General features: G+C 37.0%; 2 protein-coding genes across 3 annotated transcripts; one reads left to right on the top strand and one right to left on the bottom strand.

The window, feature by feature from the left end:
- The first annotated feature begins 3,346 nt into the window (after positions 1-3,346).
- Positions 3,347-6,116, top strand: LOC121996868 (probable methyltransferase PMT18). The gene is made up of 6 exons (XM_042551023.1): positions 3,347-3,505; positions 3,682-4,416; positions 4,507-4,717; positions 4,808-5,105; positions 5,189-5,656; positions 5,773-6,116. Exons 2-6 carry the CDS (start codon positions 3,706-3,708, stop codon positions 5,993-5,995), a joined length of 1,911 nt encoding a protein of 636 aa, XP_042406957.1. The 5' UTR covers positions 3,347-3,505; positions 3,682-3,705; the 3' UTR covers positions 5,996-6,116.
- A 440-nt stretch (positions 6,117-6,556) lies between these two features.
- LOC121996869 (CDPK-related kinase 3-like) lies at positions 6,557-15,408 on the bottom strand. 2 transcript variants are annotated; one of them, XM_042551025.1, is made up of 12 exons: positions 15,157-15,408; positions 14,259-14,909; positions 12,710-12,840; positions 12,460-12,501; positions 12,280-12,388; positions 12,082-12,160; positions 11,397-11,693; positions 10,829-10,938; positions 10,370-10,477; positions 8,158-8,220; positions 6,922-7,089; positions 6,557-6,850 (listed from the first exon to the last, which is right to left on the bottom strand). In XM_042551025.1, the coding sequence occupies exons 2-12, from the start codon at positions 14,835-14,837 to the stop codon at positions 6,710-6,712; spliced, it is 1,827 nt and encodes a 608-aa protein (XP_042406959.1). In that variant the 5' UTR covers positions 14,838-14,909; positions 15,157-15,408; the 3' UTR covers positions 6,557-6,709. The 2 variants fall into 2 exon arrangements, with proteins under 2 accessions (XP_042406959.1, XP_042406958.1); XM_042551024.1 differs by lacking the exon at positions 15,157-15,408 and having other exon boundaries at positions 14,259-15,072.
- Positions 15,409-23,660: the final 8,252 nt, after the last annotated feature.

Genomic DNA, 23,660 nt, shown 5'->3' with positions numbered 1-23,660 from the left:
ACCTTAAACCTACGATTTTACCCCGAGTATAATATCTCATGAACTTGTCCTCGTCCACACAACCTCGACTTTGCCTTTTAGCCATCTTCCATCAGGTTGCGTCCCTCAGATGCTTCCTTACCTTTCACGTCTTGCCTTCAAGATGTTTCCTTCGGCCTTGTCCTTATTGTCGGGTCTTTTCATGACCTTGCCTTCTAGCCTCCTCCATTAGCCTTGCGTTCATCGGATGCTTCCCCATCCTTCACGACTTGCCTTCAAGAGCTTCATTCGGCCTCGGTCTTCATCCTTGCCAAGTCACACTTGGATTTACGTTGTCAAAACTACACACTTAGACTTACACCGTCAAAACTCACCCTTGGACCTTGCCTTTGCCAACATCCCACTTGGACTTTCCTTGTTGTACTTACATTCTGTATATTCACAAGCGCATATCAAATACAACAATAAATCTAACTTAAACCTTTGCCCAAACATCAAAACCTACAGTCACACCGATTGCTCCAATACGAGGGACCTGGGTCATGGAGTAGGAGTCTCCGAAGGCTCCGAACCAAGTAAAATCGCTTGTGTTTGTGTTTTCTTCTTTCTCTTATCTCGTCTTTTCCGGTGCGTACTTATAAAACCAAAAGGAACAAGTTATTTTAAAACACGTGATTCATCCCTCCCTCTCACGTGCATTTATCCTACAATACACATTAAATATTGAACCATTAATTGTATGAACATGACAAGTTTGCATTGTAATAACTATGAAATCATAGCTGATTCAATGCTATAATAGATATAAAACCATAACGGTTTGATAGTTATGATAACATTAATTTATTTTGTTTAATATCATTCACATTGTAGTAATTACGAAACTATTGTCGCTATAACTATAATAGTAACTACAAAACATAGCTATTATAATGTGGACTTATCAAGGTGGCAAAAGGTGAATACGCTGGCCCCCAGTGCCCCCGTCAACTCGTCTCAGGGCCAATATGGAGGAGGTAAATTACAGGCGGCTACTAGCCTATGGAATCGTGACTAGCACATAAGGGAAACATTTATCTCGGTTTTGTCGAGATTCGAACCCTAAATTTTATGATGACAATACCTCATGTGCTAGTCACTAGACCGCCCCGAGAAAATATAATATGGACTTATCAAATTCATACAACTAGTTGATCAATTTAAGATTTAATATATGTAACAAGAGTTAATAATATAGAATAATATATTTTATTTTGAGAACAACTATATCATTTTAAAGCTGATGGATAGAATGCTCTTTTGATAAAATAAAAAAAAAAACTAAAAGAGAGGGTCGCTACTTCGATGATTGAATTTTACCCTTGAAACAAGACATGCACATAAACAACACACAATACAAAGTCAATGCAACAATTATTTTTGTGGTGCACATGGTTTTGTTGAAACCATTGCTAGCTAGCTTTTCATTATTCAGTTTGTCTTCTTAGGCCACAACTAAAATCCTTTATGCCACCTAATTTTCTCCACCTTAATCATATCATTCATATCATCACAATCAGAAATGGCACTTCATTTTAACTTCTTAGTTAGCTCCCCACTGTTCTCCCTATCAAATTGGTATCCTACTTATCATAAACAGCAAGGGCTTTATTATGATCACAATCACACATGAATGCCATAGTTGACCATTGTTGTTGTTGTCGTTGCCACTTGTCGATCTAAGAATAGAGACTAATATAATTTAATTATAAAATTTTTATTCGAGAATAGTTCACAATATTTGTTCAGCAACATAAATAAGTTATCAATAAGTTAAGCACTAAGTTTGCTCTCAAAGATTTGATTCATTTATAACAATGAAAACATGTTTAATGGTGACGGATACGTGCGGATGATAAATATTTGTAGGGTGACTGATAGGGATGGTGCAACTACAACCCTCCTTAAAGATATATAGTTACGTTATACTTGAAAATATTTTTCCAATAATCATGGAAGATAATTCTATTTAAAATTAGGGATGAACAGAAGGATAATTCTCAATGGAATCATGCCATTTTGTTCATGTTTTGTCCTACCAAACCATAGACTATAATGATTAGTCTCTAATAAATTAAAAACCACACTGATCGATGAGTCAATTATATAAAAATGTTAAACACACGTATTCCTATATGTCGACAATATTACACGAATGAATATTATATATGATTAACAGAGTCGGAACATAAATTGCATCACAACTAATTAGTGATAATTAAGTAATTAAGATGAGTATAATTACTAACCTCTAAATTAATTCAGTTAAATTTTGAATTGACCCTATGGAAACAATGAAATATGAGTAGAATCTTAAAGATTGTCCAAGTAGAGAAGATATATACAGCTGTGTGCTTGAAGACAAGGACCATTTTTAATTAATTGAAAATCAATCATTGTGACTAAAGTTAAACTTGAGTTGTTGGTGGTTCTTAATTATATTTCATTGTCTCCAATGGTAGGTACCTCCATCCTAGATTTAGACAATTAGGCAATTTAGGTCTTTATAATAATTTTTACTCAATTGAACATAAAAAGGGATTATATACAAGAACGGATCTTTTAAGGGCTGTCCTATAAAAAAGTTTTCTCTATTAGATTTATATATATATATATATATATATATATATATATATATATATATATATATATATATATATATATCCAAGCTCAATCCACCTCTTTTTCCTAGATTAGTCTCTCACTATATTTGAGATTTTGTGTGGTAGTTTTGATCAAACCTAACATCTATGTATGAATCATCTTCCAAGTCTTTAACAATGGAATAATTGCATAAATTTAGAATAATATAAACCTTAAAATGAGCAAAATATGAGATAAACATAAATCCTAAAACTTGTCATTGACCCGCGGGGGTTATGTTGTTCATTGCAACTTAAATAGTACTACAAATAGCAAGCATTAGTGTGGCAAAAAATATGGCAAAAAGTTGATGTGCTCACCTAGACCGTTCGGTATCGTCGGTCCCACAACAAGATAAGACAGGTAAAATCAAACCTCAAATAGTAAGCATTAGTGAAATACAATGAGCAATTACTATGCCCATTTAAAAATTTAAACATTCAATTTTTTTCTTAAATGGGCTGAACTAGCGTTTATCTCAAAGTAAATGGGCTGGGCTTAAATGGGCCAAGCCTTGCCCACGAGATCCACAATTTACTAGAAGTTGAGATATGAGAACTAAAAATTTCCAAAATTAAGAAATTCAAAAAAAAAAAAAAAACTTGGTACGTATCACACGTATTAACAACTTGTAATAATAATAAAAAATGAAAAAGAATGGTATGGAACTAGCAGCACATTTTGGGGCTAGTAATTCTCCCCAAAATAAGCACAAACCACATCTATAATTTCCTTCTTAATCAATATCTAGGGACGACAAGAATACTGCAAAGAAGAAGTTTGAACAGCCTTTGCTCAACCTTTTTTTCATTCTTGTGTGTTATTGAAATCAGTTGCTATTCAGGTAATTCTCAATCATTTTCTTCTTTCTGTTCTTTTCTGTTCTTTTATTTTCTTGGATTTTGTTTTGTCGCTTTCTTATTTATTAGTTTGTTTTTGAGACGAACGCTTAATTTGATTTGTTTGTTAGAAGTCGTTTTGTTCGTCTTTAGATTCATGGATTTTGCATGAAATCTACAGACGTAATATTGTAGCTAAAGATCAATGGCGAGAGACATCGTTGGATCTCCCAAGATCCACCAGATAATGGACCCCGCCAACCGGCGGCTCACTTACGCCTTCGTCATCGCCGCCCTCTGCGCGCTCTTCTACGCCCTCGGCGCGTGGCAGAACTCCACCCCTCCCTCCTCCCTCAATCCCACCTCCAACCTCGGCACCACCGCCGCCGCCGGCTGCGACTGCTCCTCTTCCTCCTCCACCTCCTCCTCCTCCTCCTCCCTGCCCGCCCTCGATTTCGAAGCTCACCACCAGATGAACGCCAGGGACGCGCCGGGCTCCGCCGCCGCGGCCGTCGACAAGTTCCCGGCCTGCCCCTTCAATTTCAGCGAGTACACGCCGTGCCAGGACAGGACGCGCGGTCGGCGGTTCGACCGGACGATGCTGGTGTACCGGGAGCGGCACTGCCCCGGGAAAGACGAGGCCATCCGGTGCCTCGTGCCGGCGCCGCCCAACTACAAGACGCCCTTCCGGTGGCCCAAGAGCAGGGACTACGCCTGGTACGACAACATCCCCCACAAGGAGCTCAGCATCGAGAAGGCGGTCCAGAACTGGATTCAGGTGGAGGGCGACCAGTTCAGATTCCCCGGCGGCGGCACCATGTTCCCGCGCGGCGCCGACGCCTACATAGACGACATTAACGCACTCATCTCCTTGACGGACGGCAGCATCAGAACTGCCATCGACACCGGCTGTGGAGTAAGCAAACCTTTCCTTTCATCTAAATTCTATCGATCAAAATGGATTTCCTTTCACTTTGCCAAGATCTTTGTCTCTGTTCGATTGAAGGTTGCTAGTTGGGGAGCTTACCTTTTGAAGAGGGACATTGTAACAATGTCATTCGCACCAAGAGATACTCACGAAGCACAGGTGCAGTTTGCTCTGGAACGAGGAGTTCCGGCGATGATCGGAGTGATGGCCACCCAGAGACTGCCGTATCCGGCGAGAGCTTTCGATATGGCTCACTGCTCCAGATGTCTGATTCCTTGGTATGCTTATGGTAAGTTTTGACATCAAATGGACACTCTGAATGCTTCAGTTAGTTTCACTCAAGGAAACATCATCAACCATTGTTGTTTTGGATTCTCAGATGGTTTGTACCTAATCGAAGTCGATCGAGTTCTAAGACCAGGAGGTTACTGGATTCTATCTGGTCCCCCAATTCACTGGAAGAAGTACTACCGAGGCTGGGAGAGGACTCAAGAAGATTTGAAGCAAGAACAAGACTCGATTGAGGAAGTCACGAAGCGACTATGCTGGAGGAAGGTGATCGAGAAGGAAGACCTCTCTATTTGGCAAAAGCCCATCAACCATGTAGAGTGTAGCCGAGTTCAAAGGAGCTATCAAACTCCTCAAATCTGCGAAAACGATAACTTCGACTTTGCTTGGTAAGGATACATAACTTCTCGATGAACATGCTCAAGATTTGTCCATATGATTGATGGCCTTTTTGGGTTTGTGATGATTGTAGGTATAGGAAAATGAGTGCTTGCATAACTCCATTGCCAGAGGTAAGCAAGCAAGATGAAGTTGCTGGAGGTGAGCTGAAGAAATGGCCTGAAAGGGCATTCGCAATGCCGCCAAGAATTAGTAGTGGTTTAGTCCCTAGCTTGAGTCCTAAGCATTTTGAGGAAGACAATGCAACATGGAAAGAGAGAATCGAATACTACAAGAGGGCTATCCCGCCTTTGAGTCGAGGACGATATCGAAACATTATGGACATGAATGCTTACTTGGGCGGATTTGCAGCATCTATGATTGATTATCCTGTTTGGGTTATGAATGTTGTCCCTGCAAGCTCAAACCCTGACACCCTCGGTGTGATCTACGAGAGAGGATTCGTCGGCACGTACCAGGACTGGTGTGAAGCCTTCTCGACGTATCCTAGGACTTATGATCTCATCCATGCTAATGGTATCTTCAGCACATATCAGGACAGGTAAATACTCCTTCAAGATTATTCACAAAGCATAGCAAATAGGCTCTAGAATACATGATTTTCAAGTATGAACATTTGAATCGAGTAAAGAACTGCTAATGGGGAAGCTTATGCAGGTGTGACATAACATACATACTCTTGGAGATGGATAGGATATTGAGGCCAGAGGGAACGATAATAATTCGTGACATGGTTGAGGTGCTTACGAAGGTTCAGGCGATCACAGACGGTATGAGGTGGGAAAACCAGATACTGGATCATGAATCTGGACCTTACAACCCCGAGAAGATCCTTTTGGCTATCAAAACTTACTGGACAGCCGAGCCATCAACCGAGTAATAGATGCTTGATCTACATGTTCTTCCAAATCATGTATGCCTTAAATTTTGTAGAATAGGTGTGCATTTTCTCTTCAATATACCAATGTGATTTCTTTTACTTTCCTTTTTTTTCCTTTATAATTCAATCATCTTATTGATCCACGAATACCATTGAGTAAGTCAGTGCCCTAAGATGGTTGCCTATCACTAGCAAGAAAAGTGTCTAAATGCTGTATTGTAGATCATGTTCATGTAAGTTGTATTTCGCCAACAAACCAAGAGTTATGCATTGTGCCATCTATAAGCGAGAATGTGGACTCGAAACTCACTACTCTGAATAAAGAAAACTCTTGACTGATATTTGATCTTCAGTTGATTCAACCTGAAGCCATACCAATCCATCTAGTGTCCTACTGCTCAACTTGCCCTAATGTCCATGGGGGTGGGTGGCCATGAATCAAATAAAGTTTTAGGGGAGATCCAACTTGAATTGATTTGAGGTACCCTAAAACTCAATATAAACCTGAATTTATAGAAAAACAATAGAAGCTATCAGGTTTGTCCTATGACGAAGGATTTGATGCGCCTAAAAGGTTGATTGAAATCCAAATCTGGGACTGATATAACAATATTCGTTTTGTACACCGATGCTCTACAAAAAGGGGAAGAAAAAGAAAGGTAAAAGTGAGAGTTTCTATAGGGAATGCCAATGATGAAAACAAATTAGAACAATCTAATGATGGTATCTTGTTCTAGAGTTACGTATCGTCACACCATGCAAAAATTTGGTGAACCCAAGGAAGCTGAGTTTACCATCAGCAGGTCGGATCCAGTCACACATCATAGAATAAGCTGCAGGGGCGAGGTTCATCTCCTGCAACGTTGGATGTCAAGTTAATGATAGCCAAAAAACACAGCTTATTTGTCATCAGCTTATTAATATACCTGTGCTAGTTCTTCGATAGAGATGACTCGATTGCCTTCTTCCTCGAAATATTGGAATGCCCTAGTGGCGATTTGTTCCCATTCTTTCAAAGCCTCAAGCTGATAAGGGTTGATTGTTGCAACACAAAACTCTTCAAAGTTCATCCTTCTGTATGATAGCTGCTCCAACTAAGACATCCATGATATTAATTCTTGAATAAGAATTATAGATTGAAGTTTGACAAACATCAATTTAGCTCCCAAGTAAAGTTTATTAATCAAACGGTCTAAACTGGAACAAAAGAATTGAACATTAGGATAAGATTCATGGGTCTTATCCCAGCCAGTTGCAGTTCATTACTTCTTCATTTTTGAACTGAAACTTTTTTTTCTTAAAAAAATGAAACATTTTCAAGGAGAAATATAAATTTACGGCTGTTTCCCTATTAAAACTAGAGTCAAAATCATATGACAATATTTGAAATTTTGTGATATGGCAGTAGGGAATCTATAATTTATCCAAAAAAAAGGGAGATTACAAAAGTTTAGAGGAATCTTAATAGGAAATGTCACATGCTTTACTTTCACTGAACAAAACCTGTATCTTAAGCAAGTTATCATACCAATTTAAGTCTGGATTTGACGGTGATATAAGTCTACTAGTCTAGCTACTTCATAAGGTTGCAGGCATAATAATATTTTGTAGAAAATGATTTAGCTCACTGTCTTAACCAAGAAGAAGCGACAGGATTACTAGGACTCTGAGTCAATACTCGATGAGCTTTATACTTTGCAGCCATAGGTTATTTCATCATTTCCTACTATCAAGGGATTCGATGATTGCAACTATTGCTTGTCATATGTGTAAGAAAACAATATAAAGAATGAGCACATTTTCTGAACACAACATAATCAAATGGAGTGGTGAATGCCTTGAGTGTTCTTATTTCCTAAACCTTAGTATCCATTTCCATTTTCTCCAACTACTCAATAGAGCAAATAATAATACTCAGTATCCATATTTCAACCTCAGTTGATATAAGTGTTCGTCTTTGCATATATGACATACAAGTATGTTAACTGATGGAGTAGATGCTTTATAATTTAAAACAGAAAAAAAAGGTAAAAAAAAAGAACCAATCTTTGCAACTGTAAATACCCATTTGACACAATAGATTCAAGACATGTTAAGTGAATAAAGCACTTTAAACAGAAAAATATTCACATAGCAAGAACATCTCTAAAGCAATGGCTTACTGCATTTAATATATCAGGAACCCTGGATGCCTTCATAGCATCAGTAGCATTCTGCCAGAGAGCCTGCATGAATTAATGAAAAAGTTGAAAAAATGAAAATCAATATGCATGATCTCAATAAAACCGGATGCGAACACAGACATCAGTAGCGAGTTCATATCATGTTGGGAACAAGTGCTATTATGTGAACATAATGCATTATTGCTAGACTCATTTAGATTACCTTAAAGAGAGTAATTACATTGAATTCTTTTGGATGACCTTAAACCTGTTGAAGTGTTGATCTAACCAAATTCTTGCAAATTTAAATTTACAGTGTTGTAAGAAATGGAGATGCATTCAGAATTAACAATAGGATTTATGGACTAGACACTTTTAAGATCTCTTAAGTATAGAAATGTCCATTAATTTGATACAGCACAGTTCTCGAAATTCTATCAGTAGGATACAGTGCCTATCTATAAAATTGCCTAAGTCTGCACTAGCCAACAACTCTAAAAACTCTCAGAACTAGAAACTTAGTGGAAAAAAAAAGGAAAATAATAATTGTATTGATTTTTATACATTTGGGTTGTGGATCTCAGTCTTTGTATAGACTGCAAGAAGCAGAAACGTATGGTTTCTGATATCACTTGGTTGTGGGTCTCATAGTTGTTTTATAGACTGTGCAACATTGACTTTGAAATATTGTGTATGTGCAAGAGCACCCCATCCAAAGGGATTTAACAATTTGCAGGCATCCCTTGGATTGAGCGATCCAATTGAAATTCACAAAAAGGAAGAGATGAATTTGATTTATATGATTGGGTCTGGTCAGCCAATTTGTCAGTAAATCAACATCTTGAATCAGTGGGCCATTGGTGCGGTGACATGGATTGTGCCCCTTTAAGTCCTCAACATACCCATTCATGTTTTGGATAGTAGACATACCCTTTCTGCTACAATTGTTACACACTTAATATCGTTGATCATCAAATCACCTCTACAAATATTGATACACTCTTTTGAATTGGCTTATTCATTTGAATAAGAGGTTTTAAGGTCAAGACAAGGGTGAACTCTTTCTCTTTTCCCAAGTGCTTATGATTTATCAACAACATTTTACCATAGTATAACAATCTTTGACTTGAAATAGAAACATTCTAAATTTTAAGTTATGGCAAACTTTTAAAGCCTTGGAACTCCTTAAAAAGGAGAGGGAGAAAAAGAACACAAGAAGAGAAATGACAGCTTAAAATTTTTATTTAAGCTAAAGATGGAGCTCTTTTTAAAGGGATGAAAGGTTTCCTTTTAAGGGGTGAAAAAACATTTTTTCAATTAGATGTCTCCTTTCCTCACATTTGCATAAATTCAATTAATTAAATTAATTAAAATATGCAATATTCTGTCGACTTGCTTAAAAAAATGAACAATCCCCATTTGCTTTTTCTAATTTGAGTGTCGCGTCTTTGTTATTTTTCAAAATGGTAGTCCTTATCATAGAATCTCATGTGTGAATGTCAAGACATGTCGATTGCATATCGCAGTTCCAAGACATGTGCGAACTTTGAGAAACAACATTCATGAGGTTTTATGTCGCAACTTGCATGCTTTGTCATTGAAGACAATGCAACTCCGTTGCGAGTGATCAAAATCTACATGAACATGAGTGTCGAATAATGCACATGATTTGAGAGTTGTATGTGGACTAGGGAAGCAATGCAATGTTGCATTGACATGTAATTCAAGGCACACATTTTCTATGTTGCCTTAGAGGGCATATGGAAGCCAATTTCAAGAAAACATAATTAATTAATTCTTGGTGATTTCGAAATAATTAATTCTCATCCTTCCACAGCCCAATCACAAGAATTTATCATTTCACACCCCCTTAATGGTCTCATGAGAATCAACACTCACGTGTTTGTGCATTCACATTCACAGACCTCACTCGTGTCCAAGCCAAATGCCTCTGCCTGATAAATTCTAATTTATCCAAGAAATTAATTTACGATGATCTACTTACGAAATAGTTGTTCATGTCCCAATTCAATCAATTGGTCGCATAAACTAATTTCCAACAAAAAGTACAATCGGCTTTAAAATGTGGGATTGAAAGACAAAGAAAGAGAATTCAGGTAGACTACATTCCTAGTCAACCCAAAAGAATACTTAGCTTAATGGGATCTCACAAAATGGCAGGATTTTAAACAACGTGAATAGAAGAACTCACCATTCTAAAATTCTCAACAGAAATGCAGCCATCATTATTTGGTTCCAATAAATTAAATTGGGATCTTGTATATAAGAGTTCATCCTCTGTTAGAGCACTTGACAGAGCCTGTAAGAGAAGAAATCAGTGAGGCACTTGAGTGAGATGTTACTACTGAACTGAATATAATTTTATCCCAATATAACCCTTCAATTTGCCAATCCTTGATCTACTCAAAATAAACAAAGAATAACAATAAAACAATCGATCACAAATATACTATTAGTATGTGATATGAAGAATGTTATATCACTGCAGACAAAGCAAAACATTAGTAAATTCAGCATAAAATCTGGTGACACTTATGCAATGCCAGATAATTTCTCAAAAACTATGATTTGAAACTCAGTATATAACTGATGTAGATAGCTATCAAGCACAAGTCCAAATAATGAATCTAGACCTAAAAGCAATCCAAACCTTCATGGCAGCACATCTGAAAGGCGTGGTGCGGATATAGAACTTGACTGACTTGTAGATTTGTATGTCCAAAGGGATCTGATGATGCTCATCTCGCAACCAAGGGTGAGCTGCTATCCAATAAAGGATTATTAATTCTATATTAAACAGGGTTTGAGGATGTTATAGAATATATTTCAACTCAAAAAATTCTCTCATATTGTAGTTTATATAACTTCTTATAACTCCTGATAGGTAGCCAGACGTAAAATTCTTTTTTTTTTAAATTTTAAATATTTTGTCCCCTCGGGACGGTCTAGTGCCTAGCACATGAGGTGCTGCCACCATGAGGTCTGGGGTTCGAATCTCGGCATAGCCGAGATAAATGGCTCCCTCATGCGTCAGTCACTATTCCAAAGGCTAGTAGTCACCCGTGATTTACTTCAGACGGATTGGCGGGAGCGCTGGGGGCGAGCGTAGTGGCCTTTTGCCACCATGATAGGTAGCCAAACGTAATTGATAAAACCAAACAAATCAGATTGCAATTACTAAGTGAGATAAACTAACCAACAGAAAATGGAACACGTACATAGAGCTTTTGCAGCAGACATTCTTTTCCTATAATCCTTATTTAGCAACCTTCTAACAAAGTCTTTGGCTTCCAGAGATATTGTAGGCCACGGCGATTCATCAAAATTAGGATCGGCTCTCAGTACAGCCCGGAAAATTCCTGATTCAGTCCGAGCCCAGAAGGGTCTGCTACCACACAGTAATATATATGCTATAACACCAATGCTCCACATGTCTGCTTCTGTGCTGTATGATCTATGTAGGACTTCAGGTGCAACATAATATGCACTACCAACAATGTCATTTAGTCTTTCATCTGAAAAAACACCAATAACACCTCTATCAGGGAAGACCAACAGTGGCAAGCAAAAAACAAAAAATCAGTGGAGCACAAGTAATATATGGTCAAAAGATTGAGAATTATAGTGAACATAGTAGATGCATGCTAAAAGTATTATGTAATGCTATGCTATTTCCACGTATCTCTCAAAAGAGTTGACAGACACAAATTCAGCAAATTATAACTGAAAGACAAAAAAATCAAACAGAAAAAATTGAATCACCTATTTACCATCACTAGGACATTGGTTTAGTAAGAGTTGCTGTGCAACAATACAATAAAGGAAACAAAGTTCTGGAAAACTTAAACATGCCTACAAAGGAGAAGTATAGGTGATAGTACTGAATTGCAACCAATAATTCACCTGGTCTGATAAAATCGGAAAGTCCAAAATCAATAATCTTCATCGGTGCATTTTCATCCTTTGTAGTAAATAGAAAATTCTGCAAAATAAAATCATGCGAGCAATCTACTAACATTTAAAAATTTAGAACCATACTAAACAAGCTACTTCATTAGACAGCAGCATCTACAGGATCCAAAATAGGCCATGAAGCAATACCTCTGGCTTCAGATCACGGTGAACGACTCCTTGAAGATGACAAAAGGCAATTACACTTAAAATTTGTATTACAATTACTTTCGCATCTTTCTCCGTGTACTTTCCACCTCTATAACAAAAGACAACATTTGAGCAAAAATTTCATATTTCATAAAAGGATATCTAATGTCAAAAACTCACCTGGAAAGGATTCTCTCCAACAATTCTCCTCCTCCACAGAATCTGGCAGGAGGCAGTAACAACAATGTGATTAGATTTTCATGTTGAAACAAAAATTTATTGGTTACCCTACCAAATCTTTAACTAAATAGACATCTAAATATGTACACAGTCAAATAGTTCTTGGATAGTTACAACCTTTATGTAATGTCAGAAGTTTATCATTTTCTAGAAAGTCTATTCTATTTAAACTGGAAGGGTAAGTGCATACTCCATGATTATGTAGACATTAATTTCATCCTCATATGCTTCATAAAATTTCACCAAATTAGCATGCCCAGCTAGAGATTTCAAGATTTTCACTTCCCTACGAACATCTTCAATTGCAATTGCTGTTGTCATCTGCCAAAGATAACTGATTAGGATACTTTTCTTCTGTCTTCAATATATGCTAAAAGAGTAGAAACTATAGACAAGATAAAGTGGTAAAGAAGCATTAACCAATTAAAACACAATGGCAAGGTTAGCTATTTTACATTGACACACAGGCCAAGCTGGCATGTAAATGATATGATGCAGAACAAGATGTCATATTAACATTCAGATAATTTTCTTGATAATTCTAGAACACATAAAGGGCATAAAAGCCATAACTAACAAACTTTTGGAGGAAGGATAGAGATTATAGGAATATATAGGACATGACAAGTAAGAGAAAAAGGTCAAATAAATACAAACCACAAGAAGACTCTAACCTCACAACGAGAAACAAAAACATCAAACCTATAAAAGCAGAGGAGTGAGTGAGGGTGATGGAGTTATTCTACATTGCAGATAGTAATGACTGTAAGATTTACAGTGTCTAAAGCTGCAATAGCAAGGATTTTGGAGTTGACAATAAACAGGATTTCAAAGCTAGAAAAAAAATTGTCACTACTAGATTTTGCTCCTCTAACTAAATGACATCCAGCTCATTAATCACTTGCTCCTAATATCTCATCTTGAGATCATACAGAGATTCCAATAGAAACCAAACTATCAACTATTTGATGGTATTGATTAGGCAATTCAATTTTATTCGTTGATTAAGTTTCAATATTGTTAGTAAATAACCATGTTAGGTCAATGATACTATCAATGCTATAAAATGGATTTTGGGGGGTTCTGAAACGGAAAATCTCGTACAAATCTAAATTGCATGACTTATTAGAAAATTGCAAGTTAGTTTGTGGTGCATACTTCTAATAAGCCAATACTTGGCATAAGTGCCAAATTTATCACATGCACTAAAGAGAAGAAAAGTAAACGTGTAATGTAGCATAAAAACATACTTAATATACCTACAATGTGGAGTTAAATATTAGATTTGTGTGATTGGGTGTTTATTGTGATATCCAAAGATTTGCCCAGTTGTATACTGTCTACTACTACAAGGCAGACGGATCTAAAATCGACTAGACTACACCTAGACAATTTAATAGACAAGACAATATGGAGTGCAATAGTAAAGAAGACATTGTATCATTCCAGACTAGTCTTGAGACAACTATACGCAGTTAAGGCTTGCCACTAGTGAGGCCGAACATGGATGCCCACACAACTCTAGTACTCTACACAGAGAAAGATACAATCCTGATACAGAATTAAGTTCTTTAAAACTCGAATACTCTACAAAAGCTAATTCATGTAGTCAGATTAGAAGGCGTTCGATTGAATCGCAAGGCGGATTGGAAATGAACTCTTACTGCAGTATTGGGAAATGCAACGACTAAGCAGAAAGTTATGGAGCTAAAAATCCCTTCTTTGACACACAACCGCACCTTAGCTTTAGAGATGATCTTGATAGCGACTAGCTGACCCTTGAGCTCTCCCTTCTTTGCCCTCGCCAAGCATGTATTCCCAAAATGCCCCTTTCCCACCTCCTTTCCGATCTCATACTTCGACTCTATGTTTTTCTCGTACCCGAAGCTCTTGTCCAGATGCCGCTCCGCTTCCTCTTCTCTTCCTCCGGCTCCATCCCCGGCTCCGTCCTCAGGGATAGAAGCGTCGATGGGCTTCTTTCGTCCGAAGCGCTTAGCCAGCGACGCCTTGATGTGCTTCGCGGGCGACGGCGGGCGGCGGAAGAACCTCCGCGGCGTGGACCGCGACGGGGACGGCGCGATCCCGGAAGCCAGAGGGCTACCGGCCGCGCTCCGGGGGTAAGGACTCGGCCAGGGGCTGGCCGACGAAGATCTAGCGGGGGTCCCCGCGCTGTTGACTGGGGCCGGGGACGACGCGGCGGGGCCGCCCGTCGCAGGCACAGGCGACGATGAGCGACGGACGTCGCATCCGCCGTCACCATCGCCATCGCCATCACCGTCCACAGCGACGGCGATGTTCTTAGCAGAACACTGGCCCATGTCGTCGGTGCACTGCTAAACACGCTACGATTCCTCTTCTTTCCTTCCTCTTCCTCTCCTCTGGTCACCACTCTAAGTTTTAAATAGAGTTGAAATCAAAGAGCGAAGAAAATTAATACAAAAAAAAAACTAAAACCAATTAAAAAAACAATCTTTACAAAAAAAAATTTCAAAAACAAAGGCACTGAATGATCGAAGGAAGGAAAAGGGCGAGATTTTGTTCGCGATTTGACGCAAAATCCCTTTCATATTAATTCAAATTCAATACACGCTGTAAAATTTGAGAGAAATTGGTAAGGAATTAATGCTTAATAATTACAGCGAAGAGAGAACATGTGCATCTATTTTTGTTTTCGAATTAATTCCACATTCCGAAAGTGGATTATTTATTATTCATTGCCCGAACTAATAAATCAGGAACGCCTTTTTCCGCCCATCTCTCCGCCAGAAACGACACTCAGCCATTTACAAGTTTCTGCCTTGTAGCGTAGCGCTTAAACAAATTCCCGCAATAAAACACGACTGACTCTCTTTTTCCTTGGACCACTGTCGCCCACTTCAGGCACACACACCTTGCCCGAGTCGATCGAGCCATCGACACGCGGTCGGTCTCCCCCGACCGCAACGGCTTCGATCGTGAGGGCGTCGACGTATGATCAACTTCTAGCGAGTCTTGAATTTTCGATCGAGAGGTGGTTCGAGCATTTGTTCCGCGATTTAAAACGAATCAGAGAGGAAGGAGAGGCCAAACGAACAAAACAATTAATTGTGGGACTGATCGACAGTGGGAGCACATGATCGAATTTGTTCATTTTTATTTGCATTTCAATCTATATGACTTGAATGTTTGATCGTTTTGAATTTTTTAGGGAAGAAAAGTAAATAAAAAAAATTAGTTAGCAATTGAGCTTTCCCAGTTCAAATAAGCACCGCAAGTTTATAATATTTTGACTAGGTAGTTGAAGTAGATAAACTAATAAACTATTTTGCCGATTACTAACCAAATTCAACTCTTCTTTCTTTTAGTTAAGCGACTTAAGTAGGGCGTTGACTTTTGGATTTAATTTGTGTATATTTAAATCTTCTCTTCCTCTTCTCTTTGTAGATAAAACATTAAGTAATTCATAACTTGATGTATATTTGCTGCCTACGTGTTCCTCGTTGCAAATAAAAACAATATATTTTGATGGTAGAATAAAAATATCATTTGGGAATTAGTATGTATCTTCATTTATATATAGTCGCTATGGAAAAGAATAGAGCGACTCGGTGAATTTAGATTTCTTAATTTTGACATAATCTCTTTTTTTTTTTTGGAAAAAATAAAAAGGCTTTTTTTTATTGGATTGTCAAAAAGATTTCTTTTTTATTTATTATCAAAGACCTCCACTTCCACATTAATATATTTTTTATTTTTTAAAACTACTTTTATTTTGAGTGTTATGGTAAAAATTAGAAGTGCATAGCTACAATAATATGGATATTGTAATTCTGAATTCTGATCGGCATTAATAAATTTTATTGTAACAATTATAATTCATTTTTTTATTAATCAAAAGAGTGTCTTTTTATCAGGATAGTTAAAAGGGTCCTTTTTCGTATATTATCACATCGACGCTCCATCTCACCTCAACCCATTTTAATTTTCCAAAATATTATTATTGTTAAACGTTATTGTAATACTAAGAATCATAACTGCTATCGTTCCTGAATCAGTGTTGAGAAAATTGGATCGGACCGGTTGGTCGGTTCAACCAGTCAAACCGTGAACCGGTCCTTGATCCGGTCAGATCAATCATTAAAGTCGGAAAAATTTTAAAATAGGTCAAAATCATTTAAAACCGGTCAAAACCGCTCAAAATCAATCAAAATCGTAGGTTGAATCAGGATTGAAGCAGGATTTTTAATTATTGAAGCATGATTTATATAAATATATAACGGTTGAACCACTGGTTCGACCGGTCAAACCTAAAAAACCTCAACCCGATCACCTCACCGATTCAATAACCAACCCGATTTTCAAAACATTGTTCCTGATACATGTGGAGTTTTCATATGGGTCAAAGTCAAGGATCGGTTGACATAATGGTTAAAGTTTGACATAAAGTTAAAAAGGGATCAACATTTCAAATTGGTCCACTTGATCACCATGGCCGAGGGGTTAACCGATCGAATTACTGGGCTAATCAGACACCGAGTCTATCAGGTTATCTTATCGGACCATTGGGTCGGTCGGATGATGAATCACTAAATATTAATGAATAATCCAAGATGAGTCAGCACTCTCCGAAATCAAGACTTATTTGACAGGTCGAGTAGTCCAGCCGATCGAAACCATAGTTCGATCGGCTAGAATGGATGCATAGTTCGATTGAAACCTTTGGTTAAACAAATGGGTCGAGTGAAAGATGAGTTCCTAACAACACTCTATAAGTCTGATCGGATGGTTCTTATTGTTGGTACCCCAAGGTTATTTTGATGTGATCAAACAAGTTAGGTTATGTCATGTTGTGTTTAACCTTGTGTCTAAGTGTGAAGGAGCTTAGGATCACAGGAAGTCGAGCAAAAGATGCAGCTAACGAGAAGGACGACACGGGAGGGAGTCGACGGGTTTAGTGCGTCTGAGGGACGAAGTGCTACGGAAGAGTACGCGGGCAGACGAGAAGCCGGAGCAGAAGGTTGCTCGAAAAGGCTGGAAGTTGAGTTCGGGTGAGTCCTATTCCGAATGGCCGAAATCACCCAAGCGAGCGGAGCCGGAACGCAAGACCCAGATTGAGGCGAGCAACATCGGAGCAAAGGGCCCGGACCCATTCCGGGTGTCGGAACGGGTTCGGGCACCCGGAACCCCATTTTTATCCACTTCGACGTGGATGTTGACCGTTGCGTCAGGAATAAAATTCTATCCCATTCCAGGCACCTAGAACACTTCCAGGCGCCCCTGCCCCAGGCTATAATACAGTATTGGTCCAGAAGATAGACAACAACTAGAATTACTGAGCAACACTTGTACACGCTTTCCTCTTTGTTTAGCTTCTTCATTTTTGTGCGTTAATTGCTTTAAAGAGACTTCTCCACCTGAAAGAGTAAGTAGTGTGATTCATTTCCTTGGATTAACAACCTCCTCGGTTGTAACCAAGTAAAAACTCTGAGCCTCTACTTTTTCAGTTCATTTAATTATTTTATGCAAGTGTTCTTTTAAGTCAGAGAAGGGTTCGTTTGCTTTTATTTGTATAGAGTTATTCAACCCCCCTTATAACCGGCCAACGGTCCTAACACTTTATGAGTGATTGTCGATTAGGTCACAGGAGGGACTCGATCAACTAGCCATATAAGCATATAGTGGGCCCCTCAACCAAATGATTTCCTTTTTGACGTTTTGTACTACGGAGGATAGAGAATATTCTACATGCAAATAGTATATTAGAAGCTTCTTTTCTATCAAAGTAGAGATTGTGAGTTCATTTTGAGAAATATGTCAAAACATCTTTATGGATTGTCCTTTTTTGGACGCACTTTGAGATTCATGCAAAGGTAAACAGTAATACTATAAAAAGGAGTCTCCATCTATAGGTGGAGGTGCGTGATGCTACGTATTTTTAAACACTCTTAGCTACTATTCTTCTCACAGTTCCTCTACTTAACTCGATTACTGACTTGAGCGTCAAAAAGTCTATACCGGGAATCCCCTCCTTGGTCTGATCATTAACGTTCCTTGTGACATACATGACCACTTGTAGTCACTTTTGTTGAATCATAGTCTACAAATAGTCAATATCAGAGTTACCTTCCCAATCAATCATCTTCTCCACTCTCGGACATAATTAGTACCCTTATTAATCCTTAATAATAATTTGAATTTTTTTTCCTTAATCAAAATTATTTTATCATTGCCCATAAAAAAATTATAAATCATAATTATTATAATATGAATTCCATCTATAATATTAATATTATATTATAATAGTATTTCAACCTAAATGACATATGCAACTAAATGATATTGGATTTTTGGATCATCTATAATGCATATTTTTTTGATTTATTCTAACCATCGATGAAAAACTTACAGCATCTATCATTCTAAGTTTAATATTATCTCACATGATTAATTTTTTCTCATGCTTATATAATTATGATAGTTATGAAATTATAGTACCGCTATAACGGTACAGTTGTAATTACGATATTATTAGTTGTTATAATAATGTCAATTGAATGCTTTTCACTTTTGCCTTTTTTTTCATTTAAAATAAGATGGGATTAACTTTCTACCTTCTGAAAAAAATAAAATCTTTGATCTCGATCTTTACAATCCTTACAGCATCGTTGCCCAACCAGGTCACGGTGGCCTCATGGTAGCGTCTGACCGAGAACACTCGTCATATCCAAACTTATTTATTTATTTATTTTCCATTTGTTTTCTCCCTTTCAATGCTCCTAATTTATTTTCTTTCCTTTTTCCATCCGTCCATAAATAAATCTTAATGAAATAAGTCATGGATCATAAATTTGCTCCAGAGATTTTATAACTTCACATAATTATTCTATTTTAATATTTTTTACAGATTAAAATGTGAATGTAAAATTATTGATATATTCTTTAAACTCGTTTATATATTCCGATTTACATTTAAAGCAATAAAAATTTGTTAAAGTAAATTAAAATAATCATCTTATTTTAATTAAATAAAATTAATATTTTTATGTAGGATTTTGTTACCCTATAGGTAGGATTGAAAGAGATAAGAGAGGGGTGAATTTCACCGATAATTTTTTTTTTACTTTTCATAAATCAAATCAAAGCTACAATGGAATAAAGAAAAAACAAACATAAAAAAAAACGGTTCAATTTTTTATTGATTCACAGTCCAGTAATTACTATTGCAAGGCTTGGAATCTTTGATTGCTTTCGAATAAACAATCAACTAAAGTTCTTTCTGAAAACTTTCGGAGAAGAAGTAAACTCGTATAAGAAATGAGGTGGATAGTAATAAGTTACGATCATCTTAAATAAATGCTAGTAATAAAAAAGTATATTGATAATCAAAGAAGTAGAAGATTAAACGTAGATTGTCTGAGTGCCTCTCAGAATCGTTGTAGCAACACTTACACGATCTAAGCAGTATTAGAGTATGAGACACGAAAAGAGTTAATTGCACAACCTTGGACCTCAAGGCACCTTTTATAAGTTTTCATTTGGTTGATCGAATCTTCTTTGATCAACCGAACTCCAGAATATGTCCAACTTCGATTGCAAGTTCACTATCTTCCTAGATAGAATCTTCTGCTAAATCAACCTCTATCAGTTTCAATTCCCTTTTGTTGCTCGATCTAATCTTATCTAATCTTCGCTTACCATATGTGTTCGGTCGACTAACTCCCTATTCAATCTACTGAACCCTATTATTTCCTTTGTTGCTTGATTGAAATTATCTAATCTTCGGTTACCAAATAGGATCGATCAACTGTTCATGCTATTAGTCAACTGAATAAATATTTCCTTCTTGGACTTTATTCGAATATGATTTGATCTCATCGCATGAGATCAGTTAGCTGAACCTTTCAATCACCTTGAACATTATTTTTCTGTAAAACTAAGTTAGCACAGCAAGAGTAATAATAAAAGGTCATACAAAATAGAGTTTAAAATAATATGATTATGTATAAATGAGTCTTATAGTTATGACTGAAGGATCGAAAAGAACGACGGGAGGGGTCAATCTCATTTTTTTAAACTTTTTTTATTTTAAAATTTTTTAGAAAACACAAGTATGCAGTATAAAATAATGAAAAACAATTACAAGAAAACAACAAGAGTATGCAAGCTAATTTTACTTGGTTTGAACCTTTCAATAACACCTACTCTAAGGCTCATGATCCTTTGAACCATATCGATTGAGCAATCTACTAAAATTCTCTCAAAAAATTTTTGAATAGTGAAATCGAATACACAAATGAGGAAAGTGTAACACCCTACATTTTCATATGCAAGTATAACAATAAACAATTTAAATTGTTACCAACACTTGTAGTAGTTTGACGATTGTAGCTTGAGGTCGGTGTTGCTCTAATTGCAGCAATTGGGCATAGGCGCATAGCAGTGTCGTAGCAGAGCAATAGTAGGACTATGACACAATAGAAGGAGCTTGGCAGCTTGTGAAGAAGTGATGATGAATGTGTTAGTGAGAGCCCTAGAGCCAATCATGTGATGATTGTTGTATGGACTCGATGTATCATATTCCTATATATTTATAAAGACATTTCCTTATAGTTATTATACTTAGGGGGCGTTTGGTTAAATGATGGGAATGACTATGTGTATGAGTTTGATAGTAGGGTGGAATGGGAATAGGAATGGAAATGAAACTCATCAAGTTATATGGGTTTGGTTGATTCCCATAAATCTGGTAATCATTCCCAAAATGTGATTCCCAAACCCACAATCCAAATACTATCTTTTACTATCATTCCATTCCCTCAATTCCAAACTCATCAACCAAACACCCCTTTACTTATATTGGTGCCAAATAACTACGTATAATAGCGTCCTTGAATGGAAGGTTCTTATCTATATCAATCGATTAGTTGAATTGATAGTGAGATGATATAGAGAACACTACTCTTAATCATTTCTAGTCAAGTATTGACATTCAGGGATAATGTTAATGCGCTGAGACTAGCATGTAGGTCAACTCGATGACTTGATCTCACAAGTCATGGATATTAGATATCAAGTTGACACATGGGTATGCATTGGAGAATGTATACTGAATGACCCGCTATGAGAAAGTATCATGGATCGTTATATGAGTGTCATATACTTTCTCATGTGACTATCAGTCCTTGGACCTGAAGTCACCATGGTTCCCTACATAAGGAGTTGCATATTTTAGCTTCGTCAAACGTCACCCGTAAATGGGTGGACTATAAAGACGACTACTGGGTATGTAACAAATTATGCGGAGGGATGTGAGCGATATATATGAGATCTATCCCTCCAATATAACAGGAGTGATATCATGATTCTTGATAGAGTAAGACCACTAAGTGCATGACCATGCCCAAATAAGTCAATATGAGATATTGAGCTTATTTGATTATAGTGAGTCTACTTGGAGTTCAAGACAAAGATTGATTAGAGGATGACACGGTTTATGCCTCAATTGATCAATTTAGATGTCAAGGATAGAAGGACATTGTCATATATTGTGAGAGTCACAATTAGTAGCCACAACATTCTTGTAACTTGGGTAATAATGATGTGTTGCTAGATACCGCTCATTACTTATATTTCTAAATGAGTTTAGGAGCATTGCCAACATTACAAGAACCTATAGGGTCACACACAAAGGGCAATTAAATGGAGATTAGGTTCATATGATGGACCAAGAGGATTAGGTTCATGTGATGAACCAAGTTGAATTAAGAGTAATACAAATTAGACTAATTGAGTTGGACTTAATTTGATTCATGTGTCAAATGAGTCTAATTTAGATTTGTTGGTTGCTACTCGGAAAACCTAAAGGTTCCACTGTACAAAAATTTTGTACAAAGGTCTGAACCTTTTCCTAGCTACCATGTGTTCTTTTAAATTAAATTTTGGATCGCCTGCGGAACTTAACACGTTTGATCCAAAACTTAATCTATTCGTTCTTTTAGGTTTTGACTTGGGTCTCCTGCGGAACTTAACACGTTCGACCCAAATCACCTTAAGTTATTAATTCCATTAAATATTAATTTCCATAATTGGTTCCCAGTACTGACGTGGCAAGGTACATGACCTTCTTGGATATGGGAGCAACCACCACCGACTAAACAAAACCTTTTATAGAAATCTAATATTTAATTTCCTAAAATAACTTTAGGTTAACCAAAAAGAACAATCAAATCACAAGGAAAAAAAAACAAAAGAACACAACTTCGAAAAACATATTCGAAATACTAGAACGTAAGCCTCTTGTATTTGGTATTATTTCCATAAATAACTAGCATGATGCGGAAAGGAAAAATTACTAGTTATACCTTCTAGAAAGACCTCTTGATCTTCTACCGTATTTCTCTTTTAACCTCGGACATTGTGTGGGCAACGATCTTCCGAGATGAGAAACCACCAACCACCTTCTTCTCCTCCTAGCTAGGTTCGGCCAACAATAAGGAAGCTTCACCAAGGAAGAAGATCAAAACACCAACCAAGCTCCAAGAGATGCTAGCTTTCTCTCCTTCTTCTTCTTCTTCTTCTCCAAGTAGTATCCGGCCACCACAAGAGCTCCAAGGAGAGAGAGAGGTTCGACCACCACAAGAGGAAGAGAGGGAAAGGATGATGATGGCCGGCCACACCAAGGAACAAAAGAGGGAGAGAAATAATAGAGGTTGTGTATCATGAAGGCACCCTCACCCCTTCTTTTATATTCCTTGGCCTAAGAAAATTAGGAAATTTAATTACAATAAAATTTCCTTAATTTCCTTCACATGATTTAATTGAGAAAAATAAAATAAAATTTCTCCAATTAAATTCTAATGGCCGACCACATCATGAAATCAAATTAGACAAGTTTCAATCAACAATTAAAACTTCCTAATTTGTTTCCAGAAATTTTAAAATTAAAATTTCTCTTCAAAATCTCTTCATGGTTGATAAAAAGAAATTTCCATAATTTTAATTTTACAACATGTGAATAATTTTTAAAGAGAAAATAAAATATCTCACCAATCTACAAATAAGGAAAGAGATCTAATCTCTTTCTTTAATCTTTTGTAGATCTTTTATAAGAGAGATAATTTAATTTTAATTCTCTTTAATAAATTATATCTTCCACATAATAA

The sequence above is a fragment of the Zingiber officinale genome, chromosome 6A, assembly GCF_018446385.1.
Source record: "Zingiber officinale cultivar Zhangliang chromosome 6A, Zo_v1.1, whole genome shotgun sequence".
In the NCBI taxonomy this organism is placed as follows: Eukaryota; Viridiplantae; Streptophyta; class Magnoliopsida; order Zingiberales; family Zingiberaceae; genus Zingiber; species Zingiber officinale.
This window is presented reverse-complemented; position numbering and strand designations above follow the sequence as displayed.

Bases quoted from the DNA above. Each gene is read 5' to 3' on its own strand.
- LOC121996868 (XM_042551023.1), top strand. From the start codon at position 3,706: ATGGCGAGAGACATCGTTGGATCTCCCAAGATCCACCAGATAATGGAC. The intron at 4,417-4,506 runs GTAAGCAAACCT...GTTCGATTGAAG, and splicing joins CCATCGACACCGGCTGTGGA to GTTGCTAGTTGGGGAGCTTA. The intron at 4,718-4,807 runs GTAAGTTTTGAC...TTGGATTCTCAG, and splicing joins GATTCCTTGGTATGCTTATG to ATGGTTTGTACCTAATCGAA.
- LOC121996869 (XM_042551025.1), bottom strand. From the start codon at position 14,837: ATGGGCCAGTGTTCTGCTAAGAACATCGCCGTCGCTGTGGACGGTGAT. The intron at 10,939-11,396 runs GTACGTGTTCCA...ATTGGATAGCAG, and splicing joins GTCTGCTGCAAAAGCTCTAT to CTCACCCTTGGTTGCGAGAT. The intron at 6,851-6,921 runs GTATATTAATAA...CCAACGTTGCAG, and splicing joins CTATCGAAGAACTAGCACAG to GAGATGAACCTCGCCCCTGC.